We start from the raw sequence: 23,596 nt of genomic DNA, 5'->3' as shown, positions 1-23,596 counted from the left end.
TTAGCCATTACCAGGGAGACATTACTGCGGCAGCATGAAATGGAGCTGATGAGAGTGATCAAAATCAAAGATGGAGAGATCCAGCGACTGAATGCCTTGGTCCTCAGCCTGAGGGACGGCTCCATGGACAAGGTGATCCGCTCTATCCGTGTCTGACTATCCGCACGCCACGTCGGGCTTCGATGCGGCCGCTACCGTATTGTGTAGCTTGTCCCCAGTAAGCGTCGCGGCGCTCCGTTGCGGTCTCAACGGCCCGGTGTGGCGCAATGTCTGCTCAGGTGAGGAGGGGGGGCGCTTTGCTGGCGGAGGTGGAGGAGACGCGGCGGTGTCGGGAGACCGAGCGGTGTCGCCTCCACCAGGAGCGCGGAAGAAGCCCTGGCAGCGGCCCAGCAGGCCTGGCAGTCCCGAGCGGCCGAGCTCCGATCGGCTCATCACCAGCATCGGGAGGAGCTGAGCCGAACCAAGAGAGACTGCGAGAGGGAGATCCGCCGACTGGTAGGACTGATCAGATGCGCGGTGCGTGGCTATGTTCCCAATTTCGTTGTATACCTGCAGTGCAATGACACCTAAGGCATTCTATTCTATTCTATTTCACAAGAAGAAAATGTCCGGTTGCTCGCTTCGCTTTTGTCACAGCAAAGGTGTTCTAGTCGATTCAAGAAAAAAATTGGCCGGTTGCTCTCTTTGTTTTTGTCACAATTCTGGCAAATGAGTTTGCCCGCCTGCCTGAGCGCTCCCCGTTTGTACATCCAGACGGATGAGATCAAGCTGAAAGACAGAGCGGTTAGTGTTTTGGATGAAGCCCTGGGGCCGGCCACGACCACCGCCTTCAGCTGCAGACTCAGGCTGCCGAGCAGCAGATCGCTGCCCTGAGGGATTCCCAAAGGGCGGGCCTAAACTACCCTGGAAGTGGGGTCAACGCCGCTACTAGCAATCCTCTTCATTGCGTAAGCCACCTCATCACACACTTGCAGTACGCATGACTTAGTTCGTTGCTGGAGGAAGGTAGCACAAAAACAGTTTTGAACTTTGAACGAGTGCTTGTGTGTGTGTGTTGCGGGGTGTTTTCAGTCTCAGGAGGATCGGGACACGCGACGGTTTCATCTGAAAATCGCTGAGCTCAGCGCAGTCATCAGGAAACTGGAGGATCGAAACGCCCTGCTTTCTGAAGAGCGCAATGAACTGGTAATTTATTGACGGCACGCTTGAAGGTTTGCGCTACGTTTGATGCGCGCCATCCAGCGAGGCACCCATTGCGCTTGCTTATTAGTTGAGCGGCGCGGCGAGTCGGTTGCCTGGTAGATGTCTTTTATTGGGAGCCAAAGCCACGATTCCGTTCAAACCGATGCAAAAGGAATGGATACGTTCTGGCCCGCGTGTTGTGCGTCTTTCACATCCCGCACTTCATGCTTGCAGCTAAAGCGACTGAGAGAAACAGAAAGCCAGTTTCTGCCACTCCTGTACAAAAACAAACGCCTGAGCAGGAAGAATGAAGAACTCTCGCTGGTGCTGTGTCGCCTTGAAAACAAAGTGCGCTTTGTCACCCAGGAGAACGAGGAGATGGCAAGCTTGGTAAGTCGACGCGGACAAGGGCGGCGTGCCAACAGAGTCCACTGCATTTGTGTTCCACAGAGAAGGCCTAGTTCGCTCAATGACCTGGACCGCGGTTGCGGCCAGCAGGACGGTGAAATGGAGTTCCTTCAAGTTGTGGAGCAGCGGCACATCATCGACGACTTGTCCAAGGTCTTCAGGCAGGCGACTCGGTGCACGTACGGCAGCGCCGCGCTCGCTCGCTGTCGCCAGGAAACCTTTTCCGTCCAAAGCTTGGCCGGCGGCCGCCATCCAAAAAATTGGCCCCTTAAATTCCGACCTTTCAAGCAGGAGCATTGTGCGCACGCGTTTGAACACGCTTTAGACTTGTTTTGCCGTTTTCAGCAGCTCAAAGCTCCCGTTTTGTCAGCGCCTTTGCCACTCGCTGTGCGCTGAAAACGACGGACTTGCCCGGCTGCTCAGCCCGTCAACCATGAGCCGCGAGCGCGACGTCATTGTCCGTAGGCAGCTAGTGGCAAAATGCACCCTGTTAGAGTTGCGCTCGCTCCAACTTATTTTGCAAGAACCACACGGGAGACAAGTAAGTTCTTTTGGACACCTGCAGGTGGAGAGTCCATCCGTTGTACGAATGAAGTCTGACTCTCGGCTCCTGCACGAGCATTTTAATTAAGAGAAACAGGGTGGGTGTAAGAGTGGATTGAATAGAGGAAGCCCTTGACCTCTAGTCAAAACATAGCAAGGGGTGTTTTACGACTTTGTGTAGGAAGGGATAAGCGATAGGGATAAATAAGGGATAAATAATATTATTTATTACAGGTCGCAGTCAAAGTCAAAGCAACACAATGATACGATAAAGATAATCTGGAAAACCCTGACACACCCTGTAGTTGTCACTTTTGGAAAAGACGAGCGTCCCTCCAATCATCGCCGGTGACGTGTTTTTCAGGCTCTGGAGACAGGAGCTCATGTCAGAAATGTCATTGTGAGTCGCGTTTGTTTCTGCGCCGGAGCCGTTCGTTCCCTTTGCATCCAAAGAATCTCAAAGGCGGATTATTTGTGTCGACAGGAGAGAGATTTGCTGCTACGATACCGACGTCGAGAATCTCTGAGGAGGAACAAAGCGTGAGGTCCTGCAAGGTGAGTCTGTTTGTTTGCGGCTGCTTGGTGTTGCGCAAGATGAAATGGCCTTTTTCTCGCTATCGTTCCTCTCGTCGATTCATCGTGAGGTGTCGCTTCAGTTTGTTCAGAGAGATGTTCGCTTCCGCGCCCGCAGGTCATCGAAACATTTTACGGCTACGACGAAGACGTGTTGGTGGACTCGGACGGATCGTCCTTGTCTTTTCACACCGACAGAACCCCCGACACGGAACCCGAAGAGGTAGCCCGCCATTTCTGCCAGCGTATTGGCACCAAACATTCCTCTTCAGCCTGGAATCGGACTCGTCTTTGCGTCGCGGGTGCTTTGTCGCCGGTCTGACTGATTCTGGTACTAGTGCTGTGTTGCATTGGTGTGTGCATGAAGAGGCGGAGCTTCGCTACCGCCAGCTGACGCAAGAATATCAAGCGCTGCAACGAGCCTACGCTCTGCTAGCCCAGACCAGCGAAAGGGGACTACGACGCCGAGAAGGAGATCAAGGTGGCGCCCCTTCCCGCAACCCCCGGCCGGGTCGCAGCCTCCCCGTTCTCACCCAGCCTCGGGTGTTCTCTGGTCTGAAAGGAGGAGGAGGAGCCTCCCTCCTCCTCCTTTCAGACCAGAGAAAAGCTGATGGTAGAAATGGGTCACTATCAAAGCAGAGTAGCAGATCTGGAGTCAGCGCTGAAGCAACAAGGACAGGTAAGCTCATCAATGAGCACACCTTTTTCTCAGACAAAATAGCTACATTCTTCAGTCACTCATCCGTCTGGCATTACTGGACCAACCCCCCCCCCCCCCCCCCCCCCGAACGTGGCTGGGAAAATGCGGAGAAAAGCAAATGTCATTTTCCAGTCAACCAAAGAATTTGTGGATGAAAATGACACAACATTCCAAAGCTGTCCACGCGTTTGTCTCTTCTAGAATGTCAAGTGGGTGGAGGAGAAGCAGCTGCTGCGTCAGAGCAATCAGCAGTTGGCCGAAAAGGTGACGGAAAGAAAGGCGCTGGGCGGAGTCGCTTGGCGTCACACCTGTCGGGAAGCCCCGCAGATGAGGTCTGACTGTCTTTTCAGGTCAGGCGGATGGAGGCGGAAGAAGCGCGTCTGAAAGAGCACATCCAGGATATCCGAGACCAAAACGAACTGCTTGAGTTCCGCATCCTGGAGCTGGAGGTGGGAAGACTCGCACAAGCGTGTTGAGGCCAGAGATGTGACGGACGGACGGACGGACGGACGGATGCATGCCTCTGCCTTTCAGGAGAGGGAGTGGCGCTCCCCCGTCTTGAAGTTTCTGCAAGTCCGTTTCCCAGACGGCCTCAGCCCTTTGCAGATCTACTGCGAGGCCGAGGGCGTGAGCGTACGTAAGGCGTCCCTCGCAACCCTAACCTTAACCCGAGGTCCCAGAACACCTTACATTGCTCCTTGCGCCTTTCCCCCGGACATCGTCATCAGTGATCTGATGAAGAAGCTGGACATCCTGGGCTATAACGCCGTAAGTGTATGTCGAACTCCTTATGTTCGCACTCCACGAGACTCGGCGGCTCAAATGTGACTTTTGGAAGGCTTTGCGCTGAAAGAAGCTTGTTGACGCTGTGCCTTTGGGCTCTTGCAGAATCTCACCAACGAGGAGCAGGTGGTCGTGATTCACGCCAGGACCCTTCTCACCCTAGCCGAGAAGGTAACGCGCACGTCCACGCACGCTCTCGCATTCTGCTTATGTGACAGCAGCCTTTCCTCAGTGGTTAGAATACATCAAAGTGACCAAGTCAGCACTTCAACAGAAGATGTTGGACATTGAAAGTGAGAAGGTAGACAGACACGCGACATCAGCCAAGGGGAACTCCGGCAATGTGCCCCAACAATTCTGACCTTGAGCTGTGCTAGGATATGTTCTGCAAGCAGAAGGGCTACCTGGATGAAGAGTTGGACTTCAGGAAGTGTTCCATGGACCAGGCTCATAAGGTAAGCCGCCCTCAAATCTCCCGCCGGACCACTGATGGACGAGGATTGCGGCCCAGAGGATCCTGGAGCTGGAGGCCATGTTGTACGAGGCGCTACCGCAGCGGGACTGCCCCGCCACGGACGGCGAAAAAGCCAGCCACGCTGGCGTGAATGACGTGCTGATGGCGGATCAGAGAGAAGAGCTTAGGAGCGCCGTGGACCAATGGAAGCGAGCCCTGATGTGCGAGTTGAGGGAGCGCGACGCTTGCATCCTCCAAGAGAGAATGGATCTGCTGCACAGCGCGCAACAGGTAAGGGCCCAAAGCCAGCCCGGCACTTACTTGCACGCTTACTGGCTTTTGAATGCCACTTTCCATTTGTCCGTCCTAGAGGAACAAAGAGCTGAAAGAATTCATCGAAGCTCAGAAGAGACAAATCAAACAATTGGAGGAGAAGTTTCTGTTTCTCTTTCTATTCTTCTCCTTGGCCTTCATTCTGTGGCCCTAACACCAGCTGGTGAGTGAGCTCCAGCGGCACCGCACTCGACACCTCCGATACACTGCCAGCCGGTCTCAGACGTTGGCAGACGCTCCGATGCCAACGTATACCCCCCGCCACGGTGACAGAGGCACCGCGTCACACCGGCGCTCATCCAATCAGAAGGCAGGAAAAGCAAATTCACATGCAGGGCACTTTTGAACCAGAAGAGAGCGCCACAAAAAACGGTTGTTGCCCCAAACGCGCACTAAAAAGGGTCAGAATAACAAGAGTCCCACTGGCCAGCCGGGGCCACCCGTCCAGCTGTTTCTTCAGGGGGGAAAAAAATTGGAGTCACCGGTGAGTACATTTTGCATTTAGCTCTGCTTTTCTGCTTCTGTCTTCAAGTGTGTGGCATCCTGCGATCAAAGAGTCAGCCAACCCCAAAGCGGTTGACCTCAACGTCCCACCACCATGCCTACCAGAGCAGGTGACGTGATGCTTTGGACATCCTTCCGTCTCAGATGCCCAAAAGTACTCTTTGCCACATCTGCGGCAATACGGTGTCTTTTCAAAGGTGCAAATAAATCCAGCGTGGGCGGAACACGCACGTCTTCGGTTTTTCCCGCTTTGTTTGTGTGACAGCTGTTGTGAAAATTTTATACAAATAAAGTTGTATAGTACAGGTTTGGCCAAGCCGCAACTCCCGAACCGCATGCGGCTCTTTTATGTTCATATCAACATTTGTGTGTGTGTGTGTGTGGGGGGGGGGGGGGGGGGGGTTGTGCGTGTTGGCTTCACTTGAGTTCAATTTGGTATTTTGGTCAAAAGCGCATGTGGTGAAATTCCACAAAGTAGGATGGGCAAACACATTTCTTTAAACTATGAGTGTCAATTGGGCTCTCGAAATGGCAGGGAAAAGATGCACAGCAAAACGAAAATACGTAGATGAACACAGGACGTTTTAATCAGAGTGGGAAAGTTTCTATTTTTTGTTGAACGTGATGGCAAACCATTCTGCCTGATATGTCAGACCTCAGCGCATTTCAAAGATTCAAATCTTCAGCGCCATGCACTTCAGCTCACTCCATGCTAACATTGATCAGGCGTCGAACCCGCATCATCATGCTTAAGAGGTGGCCATGCTAACCAGTGCGCCATTATGTCAACGCATAATAACTAAGTCTACTGGTCAAAACAGCGGTTACTATATGACGTCGCTACGTCGTGGTCACGTGACGCAGACAAGACGTCAATGGACGTGGGCAGAGTTAACTTGTTTAAAAGGGAGTAGGCAGAAGAAATATTTAATTTATTTAAATCTATTTTGAGTGCACACCATTATGCCAATGCATAACAACTGTAAATCTACTAAACAAAACAGCGGTTGCTATATGACATCTGCCACGTCGTGGTCACGTGACATACGTGACGTCGATGGGCGTAACTTTCGCCGGAATTCAAATCCGCGGGGAGAGTTAACTTGTTTAAAAGAGAGTGGGCAGAAGAATTATTTAATTTATTTAAATCTATTTGGTGTGTGCGCCATTATGTCAATGCATAACAACTGTAAGTCTACTAAACAAAACAGCGGTTGCTATTTGACGTCTGCCACGTCGTGGTCACGTGACGCGGACGTGACGTCGACGCCTACTTTACATCCCACCGATCACAGGACTCCTCGGCTGCATAACCGTGCCCCCTTCCCAACCAATCGGATTTGCTATACGCGAAAACGACGCCAATGGAAAGAGCTTCCGCCCAAATTTAAATCCGTGGGCGTGGCTCGCAGCAGGAAGTAGGAAAATGGCGGCGATGTTGACAAAGACACAGCGGATGGTAACATACGACTAACAAGAGAAATATTTTTATTTTCTGCTTGCAACTGGACCGTCCAGAGCGTACACGGTAAGTACAACTCATCGTTTTTAAAAAGAAGTACTTTTGTTGCCCTGAAAAGCGAGTGAGCGTGGCGTTTGTGGGGGACGTCGAATTTCGACGATTCTTTCTGGTCAACGGTTGTAAATGATTGTGTTGATTAAAAAAGAAAACTTGATGTAACTCTACTTTTAACTGCCGTTTCAGATAGATTTGGAATTGCATCACATCCAATTTTGCCTAGAGCGTACACGGTAAGTAACACTCGTTGTGTTTAAGGAGATTTACGTTTGTAATAGCAGAAGTGTAGCCGCGTTGCGTTGTACGTGTGAATGTTGGTCCGGGCGAAATGTTAATGTTTAATTTCATTCCTTTAGGTTCCACGGTGTTTGTTGGCTGCAAGTTTTCCACTGCAAGAAGAGGCTCATATCATTGACCAGGAGCGAGCTACAATGGTGAGTAGCCATAACATTTATGTTAAACACTTCCTATTTCATGTCTAACAGTACTTGATTTAACAAATAACCATAAATAAATACAGTGTGGGCACTGAAGTTAACATATGTGATTATACTGCCTAATCTGTCACCGAGTAGATTGTTGCAAAGTAATATAAGATCCAAAGTTGTAATTCAGAATAGTTTTCAAAAGAAGGCCATTAGAATTATATACAAGTCTGATTACCCTGAACAAGCTATTAATTAAATCACAAATTCTTCAATTCAAAGATTTGGTAGATTATCAGACAAATAATGTCTAACAGTAATTGATTTAACACATCACGATAAGTAGATTGAGTGTGGGCACTCTCAAGTTAACATATGTGATTATACTGCCTAATCTGTTACAGAGTATGTTGTTGCCAAGTAATGTAGAATAGATCCAAAGTAGTAATCCAGAATAGTTTTGAAGAGGCCATTAGAATGATAAACAAATCTGATTACCTTGAACATAATAACAAGCTAAGTGTTTAATATGTCCTATGAAGTCAAAATTGGGCACCATCATGTGGTGAAATTTGGAATTGCATCACATCCAATTTTGCCTGGGAACAAACAGATTACATAAATCTTAGTTTTGAATAAGCCACTCCTTCTCAAACAAGTAAACTCTGCCCATTTTGCGCAGTAGATGTTCTGTTAATATCTAGTATTTATACAAAGTCATAATTTAAATTGCTTTCAACCTTCATTCATCGGTTCAACCAACATTACTCGCTCTTATTACCAACTTGTATTGATTTAACTAAGCGTTTAATACTTCCTATCAGGTCTCAAATCGAGATTTGGCAAAATACAATTTCAGCAAATCCAATTTTGCCAGGGAACAAAAATAGATTAAATAAACTAAATAAGTCCTCTTCCCATTAAATAAATCAGAAAAGTCTGTCTTGTAACCAGTCCTCTTCAAACAAGTAAAGTCTGCCCATTTTGTGCCGTAGATTTTGTGTCTATGCCTAGTATTTAAACAAAATCATAATTTAAACGACTTCTTTCCTTCATTCACTTTGGAAATTTGGAATTGCAGCAAATCGAATTTTGGCAGGGAACAAAAATAGATCAATTAAACTAAATAAGTCTTCTTCCCATTAAATAAATTAAAAAAGTCTGTCTTGTAACCAGTCCTTTTCAAACAAGTAAAGTCTGCCCATTTTGTGCCGTCGATTTTGTGTTAATGCCTAGTATTTATACAAAATCATAATTTAAAGGACTTCATTCCTTCATTCACTTTGGAAATTTGGAATTGCAGCACATCAAATTTTGCCTGGGAAGAAAAGTAGATTAAATAAATTTAATAAGTCTTACTACTTCCCATTAAATAAATTAAATACGTCTTACTTGTTCCCACTCCTTTTCAAAACAGTAGTTTAAAACGAGGGCCCTTCACTCAATCTTTAACCCCAACCCCGCACGTTGTGTTGTATCTGTGAATGTTGGTTGTGGCCAAATGATAGTTTTCTTTCATTCGTTTAGGTTCCAAGAAAACTTGATGTAACTCTACTTTTAACTGCCGTTTCAGATAAGCGGGTATTACGTCGCAGTCATGTGCCGTGGATATGACGTAATTGCCCGAACCTCCGCCAAAATTCAAATCTGTTGGCGCGATGGCCGTGAGCCACTGAGCAGCGACGATTATCAACAGAAATATCTTTATTTTCTGCTTGCAACTGGACCGTCTAGAGCGTACACGGTAAGTAACACTCATTGTGTTTAAGGAGATTTACGTTTGTAATAGCAGAAGTGTAGCCGCGTTGCGTTGTACGTGTGAAAATTGGTCGAGGCGAAATGTTAATGTTTAATTTCATTCCTTTAGGTTCCACGGTGTTTGTTGGCTGCAAGTTTTCCACTGCAAGAAGAGGCTCGTATCATTGACCAGGAGCGAGCTACAATGGTGAGTAGCCATAACATTTATGTTAAACACTTCCTATTTCATGTCTAACAGTACTTGATTTAACAAATAACCATAAATAAATACAGTGTGGGCACTGAAGTTAACATATGTGATTATACTGCCTAATCTGTCACGGAGTAGATTGTTGCAAAGTAATATAAGATCCAAAGTTGTAATTCAGAATAGTTTTCAAAAGAAGGCCATTAGAATTATATACAAGTCTGATTACCCTTAACATAACAACAAGCTATTAATTAAATCACAAATTCTTCAATTCAAAGATTTGGTAGATTATCAGACAAATAATGTCTAACAGTAATTGATTTAACATCACGATAAGTAGATTGAGTGTGGGCACTCTCAAGTTAACAGATATGATTATACTGCCTAATCTGTTACAGAGTATGTTGTTGCCAAGTAATGTAGAATAGATCCAAAGTAGTAATCCAGAATAGTTTTGAAGAGGCCATTAGAATAATAAACAAATCTGATTACCTTGAACATAATAACAAGCTAAGTGTTTAATATGTCCTATGAAGTCAAAATTGGGCACCATCATGTGGTGAAATTTGGAATTGCATCACATCCAATTTTGCCTGGGAACCAACAGATTAAATAAATCTTAGTTTTGAATAAGCCACTCCTTCTCAAACAAGTAAACTCTGCCCATTTCGCGCAGTAGATGTTCTGTTAATATCTAGTATTTATACAAAGTCATAATTTAAATTGCTTTCAACCTTCATTCATCGGTTCAACCAACATTACTCGCTCTTATTACCAACTTGTATTGATTTAACTAAGCGTTTAATACTTCCTATCAGGTCTCAAGGCAAGATTTGGCAAAATACAATTTCAGCAAATCCAATTTTGCCAGGGAACAAAAATAGATTAAATAAACTAAATAAGTCTTCTTCCCATTAAATAAATCAGAAAAGTCTGTCTTGTAACCAGTCCTCTTCAAACAAGTAAAGTCTGCCCATTTTGTGCCGTAGATTTTGTGTCTATGCCTAGTATTTAAACAAAATCATAATTTAAACGACTTCTTTCCTTCATTCACTTTGGAAATTTGGAATTGCAGCAAATCGAATTTTGCCAGGGAACAAAAATAGATCAATTAAACTAAATAAGTCTTCTTCCCATTAAATAAATTAAAAAAGTCTGTCTTGTAACCAGTCCTTTTCAAACAAGTAAAGTCTGCCCATTTTGTGCCGTCGATTTTGTGTTAATGCCTAGTATTTATACAAAATCATAATTTAAAGGACTTCATTCCTTCATTCACTTTGGAAATTTGGAATTGCAGCACATCAAATTTTGCCTGGGAAGAAAAGTAGATTAAATAAATTTAATAAGTCTTACTACTTCCCATTAAATAAATTAAATACGTCTTACTTGTTCCCACTCCTTTACAAAAAAGTAGTTTAAAACGAGGTCCCTTCACTCAACCTTTAACCCTATTTATTCACCTTCTAGGCTAAGTGTTAAAGGCTAAGTGTTAAAGGCTAAGTGTTAAAGGCTAAGTGTTAGAGGCTAAGTGCCAGAGGCTAGGCGCCAGAGGCGAGTTTTTGTGGGCTGAAGTTTTAGTGGGGTTAGTGTGAATACAATCCAAAAGAATACAACAGAATACAATACAATAGAATATAATACATAGATTAAATTCAATAGCTCTTACTACTTCCCATTAAATAAATTAAATACGTCTTACTTGTTCCCAATCCTTTTCAAAAAAGTAGTTTAAAACGAGGGCCCTTCACTCAACCTTTAACCTCAACCCCGCACGTCACATTGTGTTTTATCTGTGAATGTTGGTTGTGGCCAAATGATAGTTTTCTTTCATTCGTTTAGGTTCCACGGTGTTTGTTGGCTATGTTTTCCACTGTCAGAAGGATGAAAATACAAAGTACAACGCTTGGACGTGGGCGAAGACGTCACCGGTGAGTCCTTCCTTCCTATTTATTTACCTTCTAGATGCTAGAGGCTAAGTGTTAGAGGCTAAGTGTTAGAGGCTAAGTGTTAAACACAATACGAACAACACAACGATACTGCACTGAACAACACGATACCGCACTGAGAAACACGATACCGCACTGAACAACACGATGCCGCACTGAACAACACCATGCCGCACTGAACACCATGCCACACTGAACAACACCATCCCGCACTGAACAACACCATGCCGCACTAAACAACACCATGCCGCACTGAACAACACCATGCCTCACTGAACGACACCATGCCGCACTGAAAGACACCATGCCGCACTGAACGACACCATGCCGCACTGAAAGACACCATCCCGCACTGAACACCATGCCGCACTGAACAACACCATCCTGCACTGAACAACACCATCCCGCACTGAACAACACCATGCCGCACTGAACAACATTATGCCGCACTGAACATTATGCCGCACTGAACAACACCATGCCGCACTGAACAACACCATGCCGCACTGAACAACATTATGCCGCACTGAACAACACCATGCCGCACTGAACAACACCATGCCGCACTGAACAACACCATGCCGCACTGAACAACATTATGCCGCACTGAACAACACCATGCCGCACTGAACAACACCATCCTGCACTGAACAACACCATTCCGCATTGAACACCATGCCGCACTGAACAACACCATCCCGCACTGAACAACACCATGCCGCACTGAACAACATTATGCCGCACTGAACAACACCATGCCGCACTGAACAACACCATCCCGCACTGAACAACACCATGCCGCATTGAACAACACCATGCCGCACTGAACAACACCATCCTGCACTGAACAACACCATCCCGCACTAAACAACACCATGCCGCACTGAACAACATTATGGCGCACTGGACAACATCATGCCGCACTGAACAACACCATGCCGCACTGAACAACACCATGCCGCACTGAACAACACCATGCCGCACTGAACAACACCATGCCGCACTGAACAACATTATGCCGCACTGAACAACACCATGCCGCACTGAACAACACCATGCCGCACTGAACAACACGATCCCGCATTGAACAACACCATCCTGCACTGAACAACACCATGCCGCACTGAACAACACCATGCCGCACTGAACAACACCATTCCGCACTGAACAACACCATGCCGCACTGAACAACACCATCCTGCACTGAACAACACCATTCCGCACTGAACAACACCATGCCGCATTGAACAACACCATGCCGCACTGAACAACACCATCCTGCACTGAACAACACCATGCCGCACTGAACAACACCATGCCGCACTGAACAACACCATGCCGCACTGAACAACATTATGCCGCACTGAACAACATTATGCCGCACTAAACAACATTATGTCGCACTGAACAACACCATGCCGCACTGAACAACACCATGCTGCACTGAACAACATTATGCCGCACTGAACAACACGATCCCACATTGAACAACACCATCCCGCAGTGAACAACACCATGCCGCATTGAACAACACCATGCCGCACTGAACAACACCATGCTGCACTGAACAACATTATGCTGCACTGAACAACACGATCCTGCATTGAACAACACCATGCCGCACTGAACAACACCATCCTGCACTGAACAACACCTTTCCACACTGAACACCATGCCGCACTGAACAACATTATGCCGCACTGAACAACACCATGCCGCACTGAACAACACCATGCCGCACTGAACAACACCATGCCGCACTGAACAACACCATGCCGCACTGAACAACATTATGCCGCACTGAACAACACCATGCCGCACTGAACAACACCATCCCGCACTGAACAACACCATGCCGCATTGAACAACACCATGCCGCACTGAACAACACCATCCTGCACTGAACAACACCATCCCGCACTGAACAACACCATGCCGCACTGAACAACATTATGGCGCACTGAACAACATTATGCCGCACTGAACAACACCATGCCGCACTGAACAACACCATGCCGCACTGAACAACACCATGCCGCACTGAACAACATTATGCCGCACTGAACAACATTATGCCGCACTGAACAACACCATGCCGCACTGAACAACACCATGCCGCACTGAACAACATTATGGCGCACTGGACAACATCATGCCGCACTGAACAACACCATGCCGCACTGAACAACACCATGCCGCACTGAACAACACCATGCCGCACTGAACAACACCATGCCGCACTGAACAACATTATGCCGCACTGAACAACACCATGCCGCACTGAACAACACCATGCCGCACTGAACAACACGATCCCGCATTGAACAACACCATCCTGCACTGAACAACACCATGCCGCACTGAACAACACCATGCCGCACTGAACAACACCATTCCGCACTGAACAACACCATGCCGCACTGAACAACACCATCCTGCACTGAACAACACCATTCCGCACTGAACAACACCATGCCGCATTGAACAACACCATGCCGCACTGAACAACACCATCCTGCACTGAACAACACCATGCCGCACTGAACAACACCATGCCGCACTGAACAACACCATGCCGCACTGAACAACATTATGCCGCACTGAACAACATTATGCCGCACTAAACAACATTATGTCGCACTGAACAACACCATGCCGCACTGAACAACACCATGCTGCACTGAACAACATTATGCCGCACTGAACAACACGATCCCACATTGAACAACACCATCCCGCAGTGAACAACACCATGCCGCATTGAACAACACCATGCCGCACTGAACAACACCATGCTGCACTGAACAACATTATGCTGCACTGAACAACACGATCCTGCATTGAACAACACCATGCCGCACTGAACAACACCATCCTGCACTGAACAACACCTTTCCACACTGAACACCATGCCGCACTGAACAACATTATGCCGCACTGAACAACACCATGCCGCACTGAACAACACCATGCCGCACTGAACAACACCATGCCGCACTGAACAACACCATGCCGCAATGAACAACACCATCCCGCACTGAACAACACCATGCCGCATTGAACAACACCATGCCGCACTGAACATCACCATCCCGCACTGAACAACACCACCCCGCACTGAACAACACGATCCCGCATTGAACAACACCATCCCGGACTGAACAACACCATGCCGCACTGAACAACACCATTCCGCACTGAACAACACCATGCCGCACTGAACAACACCATGCCGCACTGAACAACACCATGCCGCACTGAACAACACCATGCCGCACTGAACAACATTATGCCGCACTGAACAACACCATGCCGCACTGAACAACACCATCCCGCACTGAACAACACCATGCCGCATTGAACAACACCATGCCGCACTGAACAACACCATCCTGCACTGAACAACACCATCCCGCACTGAACAACACCATGCCGCACTGAACAACATTATGGCGCACTGAACAACATTATGCCGCACTGAACAACACCATGCCGCACTGAACAACACCATGCCGCACTGAACAACACCATGCCGCACTGAACAACATTATGCCGCACTGAACAACATTATGCCGCACTGAACAACACCATGCCGCACTGAACAACACCATGCCGCACTGAACAACACCATGCCGCACTGAACAACACGACGTCGCACTAAACAACACGACGCCGCACAGAACAACACGACGCCGCACAGAATAACACAATACCGCACAGAACAACACAATACCGCACAAACAGTTTTAGATAATATTACGTCGCAGTCATGTGACGCGGACATGACGTCAATAGGCGGAACTCACGGCAAAATTATAATCCGTGGGCGTGGCTTGCAACAGGAAGTAGGAAAGCGGCAGTTCTGGCAAACAAGACACAGCTGTTAGTAACACGATGACTAACAAGGCAAATATTTTTGTTTTCAGCTTGCAACTTGACCGTCTAGAGCGTACAAGGTAATTACAACTGTTTTTTTTTAGCCCTGAAAAGCAAGGGAGTGTGGCGTTTGGGAGGAATGTCGAACTCGGCGTCTGCTTCCAGCCACAGACGCCAAATTTCGACGATTATTTCGACTGGTCAACGGTTGTAAATTATTGCGTTGACTAAAAACTTTATTTAACTCTACTCTTAACTTTGCCGTTTCAGATATGCGGGTATTACACCGCGGAAATGACGTCAATAGGCTGAACTCTCGCCAAAATTCAAATCTGTGGGCGCAATGGCCTTGAGCGAGACACCGGATACAAACACGACGATTATCAACAGAAATATCTTTATTTTCCGCTTGCAAGTGGACCGTCTAGAGCGTACACGGTAAGTACAACTCATTGTGTTTAAAAAGATTTACGTTTGTGTAGTTTGCGTTGCGTTGTATCTGTGAATGTTGGTTGAGGCTAAATGTTAATGTTTAATTTCATTCCTTTAGGTTCCACGGTGTTTGTTGGCTGTATGTTTTCCACTGCAAGAAGAGGCTCGTATCATTGACCAGCAGGAGCTACAATGGTGAGTACCCCTTTCGTCTTCCATTTATGTTAAACACTTCCTATTTCATGTCTAACAGTACTCGATTTAACAAATAACCATAAATAAATAGTGTGGGCAGTCACGTTAACATATGTGATTATCCTGCCTAATATGTTTATCACAAATATGTCACTAATCACTAATATGTTTATTTGTTTATCACAACACCTTTGGACCTTCAGCAATCGATTATTTACCTTCATCTACATAGAGACAGAACGATGGTGTCTTAAACATCTCATTCATTTCACCAAATAACTTCACGCAGGTGGATAACGGCCGTCTCGGTCACGCTATGTTGCGTGATGCAGTTTTGAAGAACCAAATGCATTTATTCAATGAATAAGTCAAGCTAGTTCTATGTTTATGATGTTGTAAGTTACGGTACCGATTGAAGTTGAGTTCGAAGCCAGTGGAAAACAGCGCTGCGTTTGTGCTCTCCAGGTACAAATGTTGTGATCTCTGACTGACGACCGGGCGAGACTCGAGTAAGAGATGTCCAAACGAGCTCCGGCAGGGCGGGCCAAGGCGGAGCGAACGGACGCCCTTCAGGCCGCCAATGACGAGCTGAGAACCAAACTGATGGACGTCCAGTTAGAACTTCAGCAGGAGAAGAACAAGGTGAAAACCTCAACAGACAGACACTGCCTGCCTCCCTGCCTGCCTCCCTGCCTGCCTCCCTGCCTGCCTCCCTCCCTCCCAGTTTTCCCGATGTAGATTAGACATGCGTGTGCCATGACTGTGTCAGCCTACATCAACAAATGCACCGAGGACGTCAGCACCACTAAGAATATCATCACCCGGGGCAACCAACGACCCTGGATGACTGAGGAGGTACGTCAAACGCTACGAGCGCGGAACTCTGCCTTCAAGTCTGGCGACAAGGAGACACTGAGGACAGCGAGAGCCAACTTGAACCGTGCCATCAGGATAGCGAAGCGAGACCGCAGTCGAAAATTTCAGGATCGTTTCCACGACGTCAAAAACATCAGGAGTATGTGGCAAGGCATACGGGCGATTACAGACTACAACTCACCCTCCCCCCCCCCCCGGTGGGTGTAGTTGATGCTGACTTTCTAAATGGTCTAAATAACTTCTTTGGGAGGTTCGAGGCACTAAACGGCACTCCAGCAGTTAAAACTGTCCCCCATCAGGAAGAGGAGGTACTCTGCCTTGACTCCGCCGATGTGTTGAAGACCCTGAGGAGAGTCAACCCCTGTAAGGCCCCTGGCCCCGACAACATTCCTGGGCGTGTGTTCAGGGAATGTGCAAGTCATCTGGCTGGGGTCATCACAGACATTTTTAACACCTCGCTGGGCCAAGCCACAGTGCCGGCGTGCTTTAAGACTGCCTCCATCATTCCGGTGCCGAAGAAACCTCAAATCACCTCATTTAATGATTACCGGCCTGTTGCACTGACTCCGGTTATGATGAAGTGCTTCGAAAGGCTGCTTAAAGGTCACATCGTTTCCAGACTCCCCCTATTATTTGACCCGTTCCAGTTTGCCGACCGGCAAAACCGCTCCACTCAGGACGCCATCTCCTCCGTTCTTCACCTGAGCCTGGCTCACCTGGAGGAGAAGAACACCCATGTGCGGAGGCTGTTCCTGGACTTCAGCTCAGCGTTTAACACCATCATCCCACAGCATCTGGTAGGAAAATTGGAACACCTGGGCTTCAACACCCCCCTTCGCAACTGGCTGCTAGACTTCCTCACCAACAGACCTCAGTCAGTCCGGGTCGGACAGAACACCTCTGATGTCATCACCCTCAGCACAGGCTCCCTTCAGGGCTGCGTCCTGAGCCCCCTGCTGTGCACCCTGATGACACACGACTGCATCCTCAGGTTCACCACCAATCACATCGTGAAGTCAGCAGACGACACAACGGTGGTGGGGCTCATCAGAGACAACAACGACCTGGACTACAGAGAGGAGGTGGAGCAGCTGGTGGGCTGGTGCAGAGAAAACAGCCTGATCCTGAATGAGGAGAAGATGAAGGAGATCATCGTCGACTTCAGGAAAAAACAGCCTCACCACGCTCCACTGATCATCAACAGCTCAGCTGTGGAGGTGGTCAGCACCACCAAATTCCTGGGGGTCCACATCACAGAAGACCTCACCTGGACTATGAACACTACGGCACTGGTCAAGAGGGCACAGAAGCGCTTGTACTTCCTGCGGAGGATGAGGAGAGCCCACCTGCCCCCACCCATCATGAGGACGTTCTACAGGAGCACCATAGAGAGCATTCTGACAAGCTGTCTCTCTGTGTGGTGTGGAGGCTGCACCGCCTCCGATTGGAAGAACGTGAGGAGAGTGGTGAGGACAGCAGAGAGGATCATAGGGGCTCCTCTTCCCTCCATTCAGGACATTTCATCTCAGCGCTGCATGTCCCGTGCCCGTAACATCATCAATGACCCATCACACCCCCACCATGGACTGTTCTCCCTGCTGCCCTCTGGGAAGAGGTTTGCAGCATCCACTGCAGGTCCACCAGGTTCTGCAACAGCTTTTTCCCTGCTGTCATCAGACTGTTGAACACTAGAACTGTTGAGCTCTAAACTGAACTCTGCATCACACATTCACAGAACTGTACTTTATGACACTACGGACCTCTATCTTGCACTATCTCGCACTACCAACTTTACTGAACTTGTATAAACCCTTTAAATAGAAGTTTAATACATGGTTTAGCATTCCTCTGCACACTCTTGAATACTGTTTTGCCTACTTGCACTATTGCATAATTATCACTGCTGCACTTTATACTTATTTTTAATATATATATATATATATATATAGTATATGTATATATATATATTTTCATAGGATATGTTACTTCTATTCAACTGCAATATCACTACTTTGTTGTAAGACGTATGCAACGGAATTTCGTTTTGTATGCACCATGTGCAGACAAGATGACAATAAAGTTTGTCTAAGTCTAAGTCTAAGTCATGTCAGGTCAGCTGTCTGGAGAGAGAGAGAAGTCAGGACCTGCGGGCGGAGCACCACCGTGCCACCGCCGCCATGACGGAACTCAAAAGCAAACTCCATGAGGAGAAGCAGAAAGAGTTAGCCATTACCAGGGAGACATTACTGCGGCAGCATGAAATGGAGCTGATGAGAGTGATCAAAATCAAAGATGGAGAGATCCAGCGACTGAATGCCTTGGTCCTCAGCCTGAGGGACGGCTCCATGGACAAGGTGATCCGCTCTATCCGTGTCTGACTATCCGCACGCCACGTCGGGCTTCGATGCGGCCGCTACCGTATTGTGTAGCTTGTCCCCAGTAAGCGTCGCGGCGCTCCGTTGCGGTCTCAACGGCCCGGTGTGGCGCAATGTCTGCTCAGGTGAGGAGGGGGGGCGCTTTGCTGGCGGAGGTGGAGGAGACGCGGCGGTGTCGGGAGACCGAGCGGTGTCGCCTCCACCAGGAGCGCGGAAGAAGCCCTGGCAGCGGCCCAGCAGGCCTGGCAGTCCCGAGCGGCCGAGCTCCGATCGGCTCATCACCAGCATCGGGAGGAGCTGAGCCGAACCAAGAGAGACTGCGAGAGGGAGATCCGCCGACTGGTAGGACTGATCAGATGCGCGGTGCGTGGCTATGTTCCCAATTTCGTTGTATACCTGCAGTGCAATGACACCTAAGGCATTCTATTCTATTCTATTTCACAAGAAGAAAATGTCCGGTTGCTCGCTTCGCTTTTGTCACAGCAAAGGTGTTCTAGTCGATTCAAGAAAAAAATTGGCCGGTTGCTCTCTTTGTTTTTGTCACAATTCTGGCAAATGAGTTTGCCCGCCTGCCTGAGCGCTCCCCGTTTGTACATCCAGACGGATGAGATCAAGCTGAAAGACAGAGCGGTTAGTGTTTTGGATGAAGCCCTGGGGCCGGCCACGTCCACCGCCTTCAGCTGCAGACTCAGGCTGCCGAGCAGCAGATCGCTGCCCTGAGGGATTCCCAAAGGGCGGGCCTAAACTACCCTGGAAGTGGGGTCAACGCCGCTACTAGCAATCCTCTTCATTGCGTAAGCCACCTCATCACACACTTGCAGTACGCATGACTTAGTTCGTTGCTGGAGGAAGGTAGCACAAAAACAGTTTTGAACTTTGAACGAGTGCTTGTGTGTGTGTGTTGCGGGGCGTTTTCAGTCTCAGGAGGATCGGGACACGCGACGGTTTCATCTGAAAATCGCTGAGCTCAGCGCAGTCATCAGGAAACTGGAGGATCGAAACGCCCTGCTTTCTGAAGAGCGCAATGAACTGGTAATTTATTGACGGCACGCTTGAAGGTTTGCGCTACGTTTGATGCGCGCCATCCAGCGAGGCACCCATTGCGCTTGCTTATTAGTTGAGCGGCGCGTCGAGTCGGTTGCCTGGTAGATGTCTTTTATTGGGAGCCAAAGCCACGATTCCGTTCAAACCGATGCAAAAGGAATGGATACGTTCTGGCCCGCGTGTTGTGCGTCTTTCACATCCCGCACTTCATGCTTGCAGCTAAAGCGACTGAGAGAAACAGAAAGCCAGTTTCTGCCACTCCTGTACAAAAACAAACGCCTGAGCAGGAAGAATGAAGAACTCTCGCTGGTGCTGTGTCGCCTTGAAAACAAAGTGCGCTTTGTCACCCAGGAGAACGAGGAGATGGCAAGCTTGGTAAGTCGACGCGGACAACGGCGGCGTGCCAACAGAGTCCACTGCATTTGTGTTCCACAGAGAAGGCCTAGTTCGCTCAATGACCTGGACCGCGGTTGCGGCCAGCAGGACGGTGAAATGGAGTTCCTTCAAGTTGTGGAGCAGCGGCACATCATCGACGACTTGTCCAAGGTCTTCAGGCAGGCGACTCGGTGCACGTACGGCAGCGCCGCGCTCGCTCGCTGTCGCCAGGAAACCTTTTCCGTCCAAAGCTTGGCCGGCGGCCGCCATCCAAAAAATTGGCCCCTTAAATTCCGACCTTTCAAGCAGGAGCATTGTGCGCACGCGTTTGAACACGCTTTAGACTTGTTTTGCCGTTTTCAGCAGCTCAAAGCTCCCGTTTTGTCAGCGCCTTTGCCACTCGCTGTGCGCTGAAAACGACGGACTTGCCCGGCTGCTCAGCCCGTCAACCATGAGCCGCGAGCGCGACGTCATTGTCCGTAGGCAGCTAGTGGCAAAATGCACCCTGTTAGAGTTGCGCTCGCTCCAACTTATTTTGCAAGAACCACACGGGAGACAAGTAAGTTCTTTTGGACACCTGCAGGTGGAGAGTCCATCCGTTGTACGAATGAAGTCTGACTCTCGGCTCCTGCACGAGCATTTTAATTAAGAGAAACAGGGTGGGTGTAAGAGTGGATTGAATAGAGGAAGCCCTTGACCTCTAGTCAAAACATAGCAAGGGGTGTTTTACGACTTTGTGTAGGAAGGGATAAGCGATAGGGATAAATAAGGGATAAATAATATTATTTATTACAGGTCGCAGTCAAAGTCAAAGCAACACAATGATACGATAAAGATAATCTGGAAAACCCTGACACACCCTGTAGTTGTCACTTTTGGAAAAGACGAGCGTCCCTCCAATCATCGCCGGTGACGTGTTTTTCAGGCTCTGGAGACAGGAGCTCATGTCAGAAATGTCATTGTGAGTCGCGTTTGTTTCTGCGCCGGAGCCGTTCGTTCCCTTTGCATCCAAAGAATCTCAAAGGCGGATTATTTGTGTCGACAGGAGAGAGATTTGCTGCTACGATACCGACGTCGAGAATCTCTGAGGAGGAACAAAGCGTGAGGTCCTGCAAGGTGAGTCTGTTTGTTTGCGGCTGCTTGGTGTTGCGCAAGATGAAATGGCCTTTTTCTCGCTATCGTTCCTCTCGTCGATTCATCGTGAGGTGTCGCTTCAGTTTGTTCAGAGAGATGTTCGCTTCCGCGCCCGCAGGTCATCGAAACATTTTACGGCTACGACGAAGACGTGTTGGTGGACTCGGACGGATCGTCCTTGTCTTTTCACACCGACAGAACCCCCGACACGGAACCCGAAGAGGTAGCCCGCCATTTCTGCCAGCGCATTGACACCAAACATTCCTCTTCAGCCTGGAATCGGACTCGTCTTTGCGTCGCGGGTGCTTTGTCGCTGGTCTGACTGATTCTGGTACTAGTGCTGTGTTGCATTGGTGTGTGCATGAAGAGGCGGAGCTTCGCTACCGCCAGCTGACGCAAGAATATCAAGCGCTGCAACGAGCCTACGCTCTGCTAGCCCAGACCAGCGAAAGGGGACTACGACGCCGAGAAGGAGATCAAGGTGGCGCCCCTTCCCGCAACCCCCGGCCGGGTCGCAGCCTCCCCGTTCTCACCCAGCCTCGGGTGTTCTCTGGTCTGAAAGGAGGAGGAGGAGCCTCCCTCCTCCTCCTTTCAGACCAGAGAAAAGCTGATGGTAGAAATGGGTCACTATCAAAGCAGAGTAGCAGATCTGGAGTCAGCGCTGAAGCAACAAGGACAGGTAAGCTCATCAATGAGCACACCTTTTTCTCAGACAAAATAGCTACATTCTTCAGTCACTCATCCGTCTGGCATTACTGGACCAACCCCCCCCCCCCCCCCCCCGAACGTGGCTGGGAAAATGCGGAGAAAAGCAAATGTCATTTTCCAGTCAACCAAAGAATTTGTGGATGAAAATGACACAACATTCCAAAGCTGTCCACGCGTTTGTCTCTTCTAGAATGTCAAGTGGGTGGAGGAGAAGCAGCTGCTGCGTCAGAGCAATCAGCAGTTGGCCGAAAAGGTGACGGAAAGAAAGGCGCTGGGCGGAGTCGCTTGGCGTCACACCTGTCGGGAAGCCCCGCAGATGAGGTCTGACTGTCTTTTCAGGTCAGGCGGATGGAGGCGGAAGAAGCGCGTCTGAAAGAGCACATCCAGGATATCCGAGACCAAAACGAACTGCTTGAGTTCCGCATCCTGGAGCTGGAGGTGGGAAGACTCGCACAAGCGTGTTGAGGCCAGAGATGTGACGGACGGACGGACGGACGGACGGACGGATGCATGCCTCTGCCTTTCAGGAGAGTGAGTGGCGCTCCCCCGTCTTGAAGTTTCTGCAAGTCCGTTTCCCAGACGGCCTCAGCCCTTTGCAGATCTACTGCGAGGCCGAGGGCGTGAGCGTACGTAAGGCGTCCCTCGCAACCCTAACCTTAACCCGAGGTCCCAGAACACCTTACATTGCTCCTTGCGCCTTTCCCCCGGACATCGTCATCAGTGATCTGATGAAGAAGCTGGACATCCTGGGCTATAACGCCGTAAGTGTATGTCGAACTCCTTATGTTCGCACTCCACGAGACTCGGCGGCTCAAATGTGACTTTTGGAAGGCTTTGCGCTGAAAGAAGCTTGTTGACGCTGTGCCTTTGGGCTCTTGCAGAATCTCACCAACGAGGAGCAGGTGGTCGTGATTCACGCCAGGACCCTTCTCACCCTAGCCGAGAAGGTAACGCGCACGTCCACGCACGCTCTCGCATTCTGCTTATGTGACAGCAGCCTTTCCTCAGTGGTTAGAATACATCAAAGTGACCAAGTCAGCACTTCAACAGAAGATGTTGGACATTGAAAGTGAGAAGGTAGACAGACACGCGACATCAGCCAAGGGGAACTCCGGCAATGTGCCCCAACAATTCTGACCTTGAGCTGTGCTAGGATATGTTCTGCAAGCAGAAGGGCTACCTGGATGAAGAGTTGGACTTCAGGAAGTGTTCCATGGACCAGGCTCATAAGGTAAGCCGCCCTCAAATCTCCCGCCTCTAGCC

The 23,596-nt window shown here is 48.7% G+C and overlaps 2 protein-coding genes and 2 long non-coding RNA genes across 4 annotated transcripts; all 4 read left to right on the top strand.

Moving 5' to 3' along the window:
• The first annotated feature begins 758 nt into the window (after positions 1-758).
• Positions 759-2,982, top strand: LOC148385751 (uncharacterized). The gene is made up of 4 exons (XR_015863520.1): positions 759-947; positions 1,072-1,185; positions 1,417-2,688; positions 2,825-2,982. It is a non-coding gene; the product is annotated as an uncharacterized LOC148385751 (long non-coding RNA).
• Positions 2,983-3,077: 95 nt separating this feature from the next.
• LOC148385750 (janus kinase and microtubule-interacting protein 3-like) lies at positions 3,078-5,590 on the top strand. The gene is made up of 10 exons (XM_088401463.1): positions 3,078-3,385; positions 3,608-3,670; positions 3,757-3,855; positions 3,941-4,174; positions 4,295-4,360; positions 4,422-4,490; positions 4,567-4,644; positions 4,701-4,934; positions 5,014-5,139; positions 5,509-5,590. The coding sequence occupies exons 1-9, from the start codon at positions 3,317-3,319 to the stop codon at positions 5,128-5,130; spliced, it is 1,029 nt and encodes a 342-aa protein (XP_088257589.1). The 5' UTR covers positions 3,078-3,316; the 3' UTR covers positions 5,131-5,139; positions 5,509-5,590.
• Positions 5,591-19,677: 14,087 nt separating this feature from the next.
• Positions 19,678-21,904, top strand: LOC148385749 (uncharacterized). The gene is made up of 4 exons (XR_015863524.1): positions 19,678-19,866; positions 19,991-20,104; positions 20,336-21,607; positions 21,744-21,904. It is a non-coding gene; the product is annotated as an uncharacterized LOC148385749 (long non-coding RNA).
• Positions 21,905-21,996: 92 nt separating this feature from the next.
• Positions 21,997-23,590, top strand: LOC148385748 (janus kinase and microtubule-interacting protein 3-like). The gene is made up of 6 exons (XM_088400673.1): positions 21,997-22,304; positions 22,524-22,586; positions 22,673-22,771; positions 22,861-23,280; positions 23,342-23,410; positions 23,487-23,590. Exons 1-4 carry the CDS (start codon positions 22,236-22,238, stop codon positions 23,152-23,154), a joined length of 525 nt encoding a protein of 174 aa, XP_088256799.1. The 5' UTR covers positions 21,997-22,235; the 3' UTR covers positions 23,155-23,280; positions 23,342-23,410; positions 23,487-23,590.
• The last annotated feature ends 6 nt before the right edge of the window (positions 23,591-23,596 follow it).

The sequence above is a fragment of the Syngnathus floridae genome, chromosome 16 (genome assembly GCF_059516105.1).
Source record: "Syngnathus floridae isolate MCC-2025c chromosome 16, RoL_Sflo_1.0, whole genome shotgun sequence".
NCBI classification, from domain to species: Eukaryota; Metazoa; Chordata; class Actinopteri; order Syngnathiformes; family Syngnathidae; genus Syngnathus; species Syngnathus floridae.
Note: the sequence above shows the minus strand (reverse complement) of the source record. Positions and strands in the feature narration are given on the sequence as shown.

Bases quoted from the DNA above. Each gene is read 5' to 3' on its own strand.
- LOC148385750 (XM_088401463.1), top strand. From the start codon at position 3,317: ATGGTAGAAATGGGTCACTATCAAAGCAGAGTAGCAGATCTGGAGTCA. The intron at 4,645-4,700 runs GTAAGCCGCCCT...ATTGCGGCCCAG, and splicing joins CCATGGACCAGGCTCATAAG to AGGATCCTGGAGCTGGAGGC. The intron at 4,935-5,013 runs GTAAGGGCCCAA...TGTCCGTCCTAG, and splicing joins TGCTGCACAGCGCGCAACAG to AGGAACAAAGAGCTGAAAGA.
- LOC148385748 (XM_088400673.1), top strand. From the start codon at position 22,236: ATGGTAGAAATGGGTCACTATCAAAGCAGAGTAGCAGATCTGGAGTCA. The intron at 22,305-22,523 runs GTAAGCTCATCA...TGTCTCTTCTAG, and splicing joins CGCTGAAGCAACAAGGACAG to AATGTCAAGTGGGTGGAGGA. The intron at 22,587-22,672 runs GTGACGGAAAGA...CTGTCTTTTCAG, and splicing joins ATCAGCAGTTGGCCGAAAAG to GTCAGGCGGATGGAGGCGGA.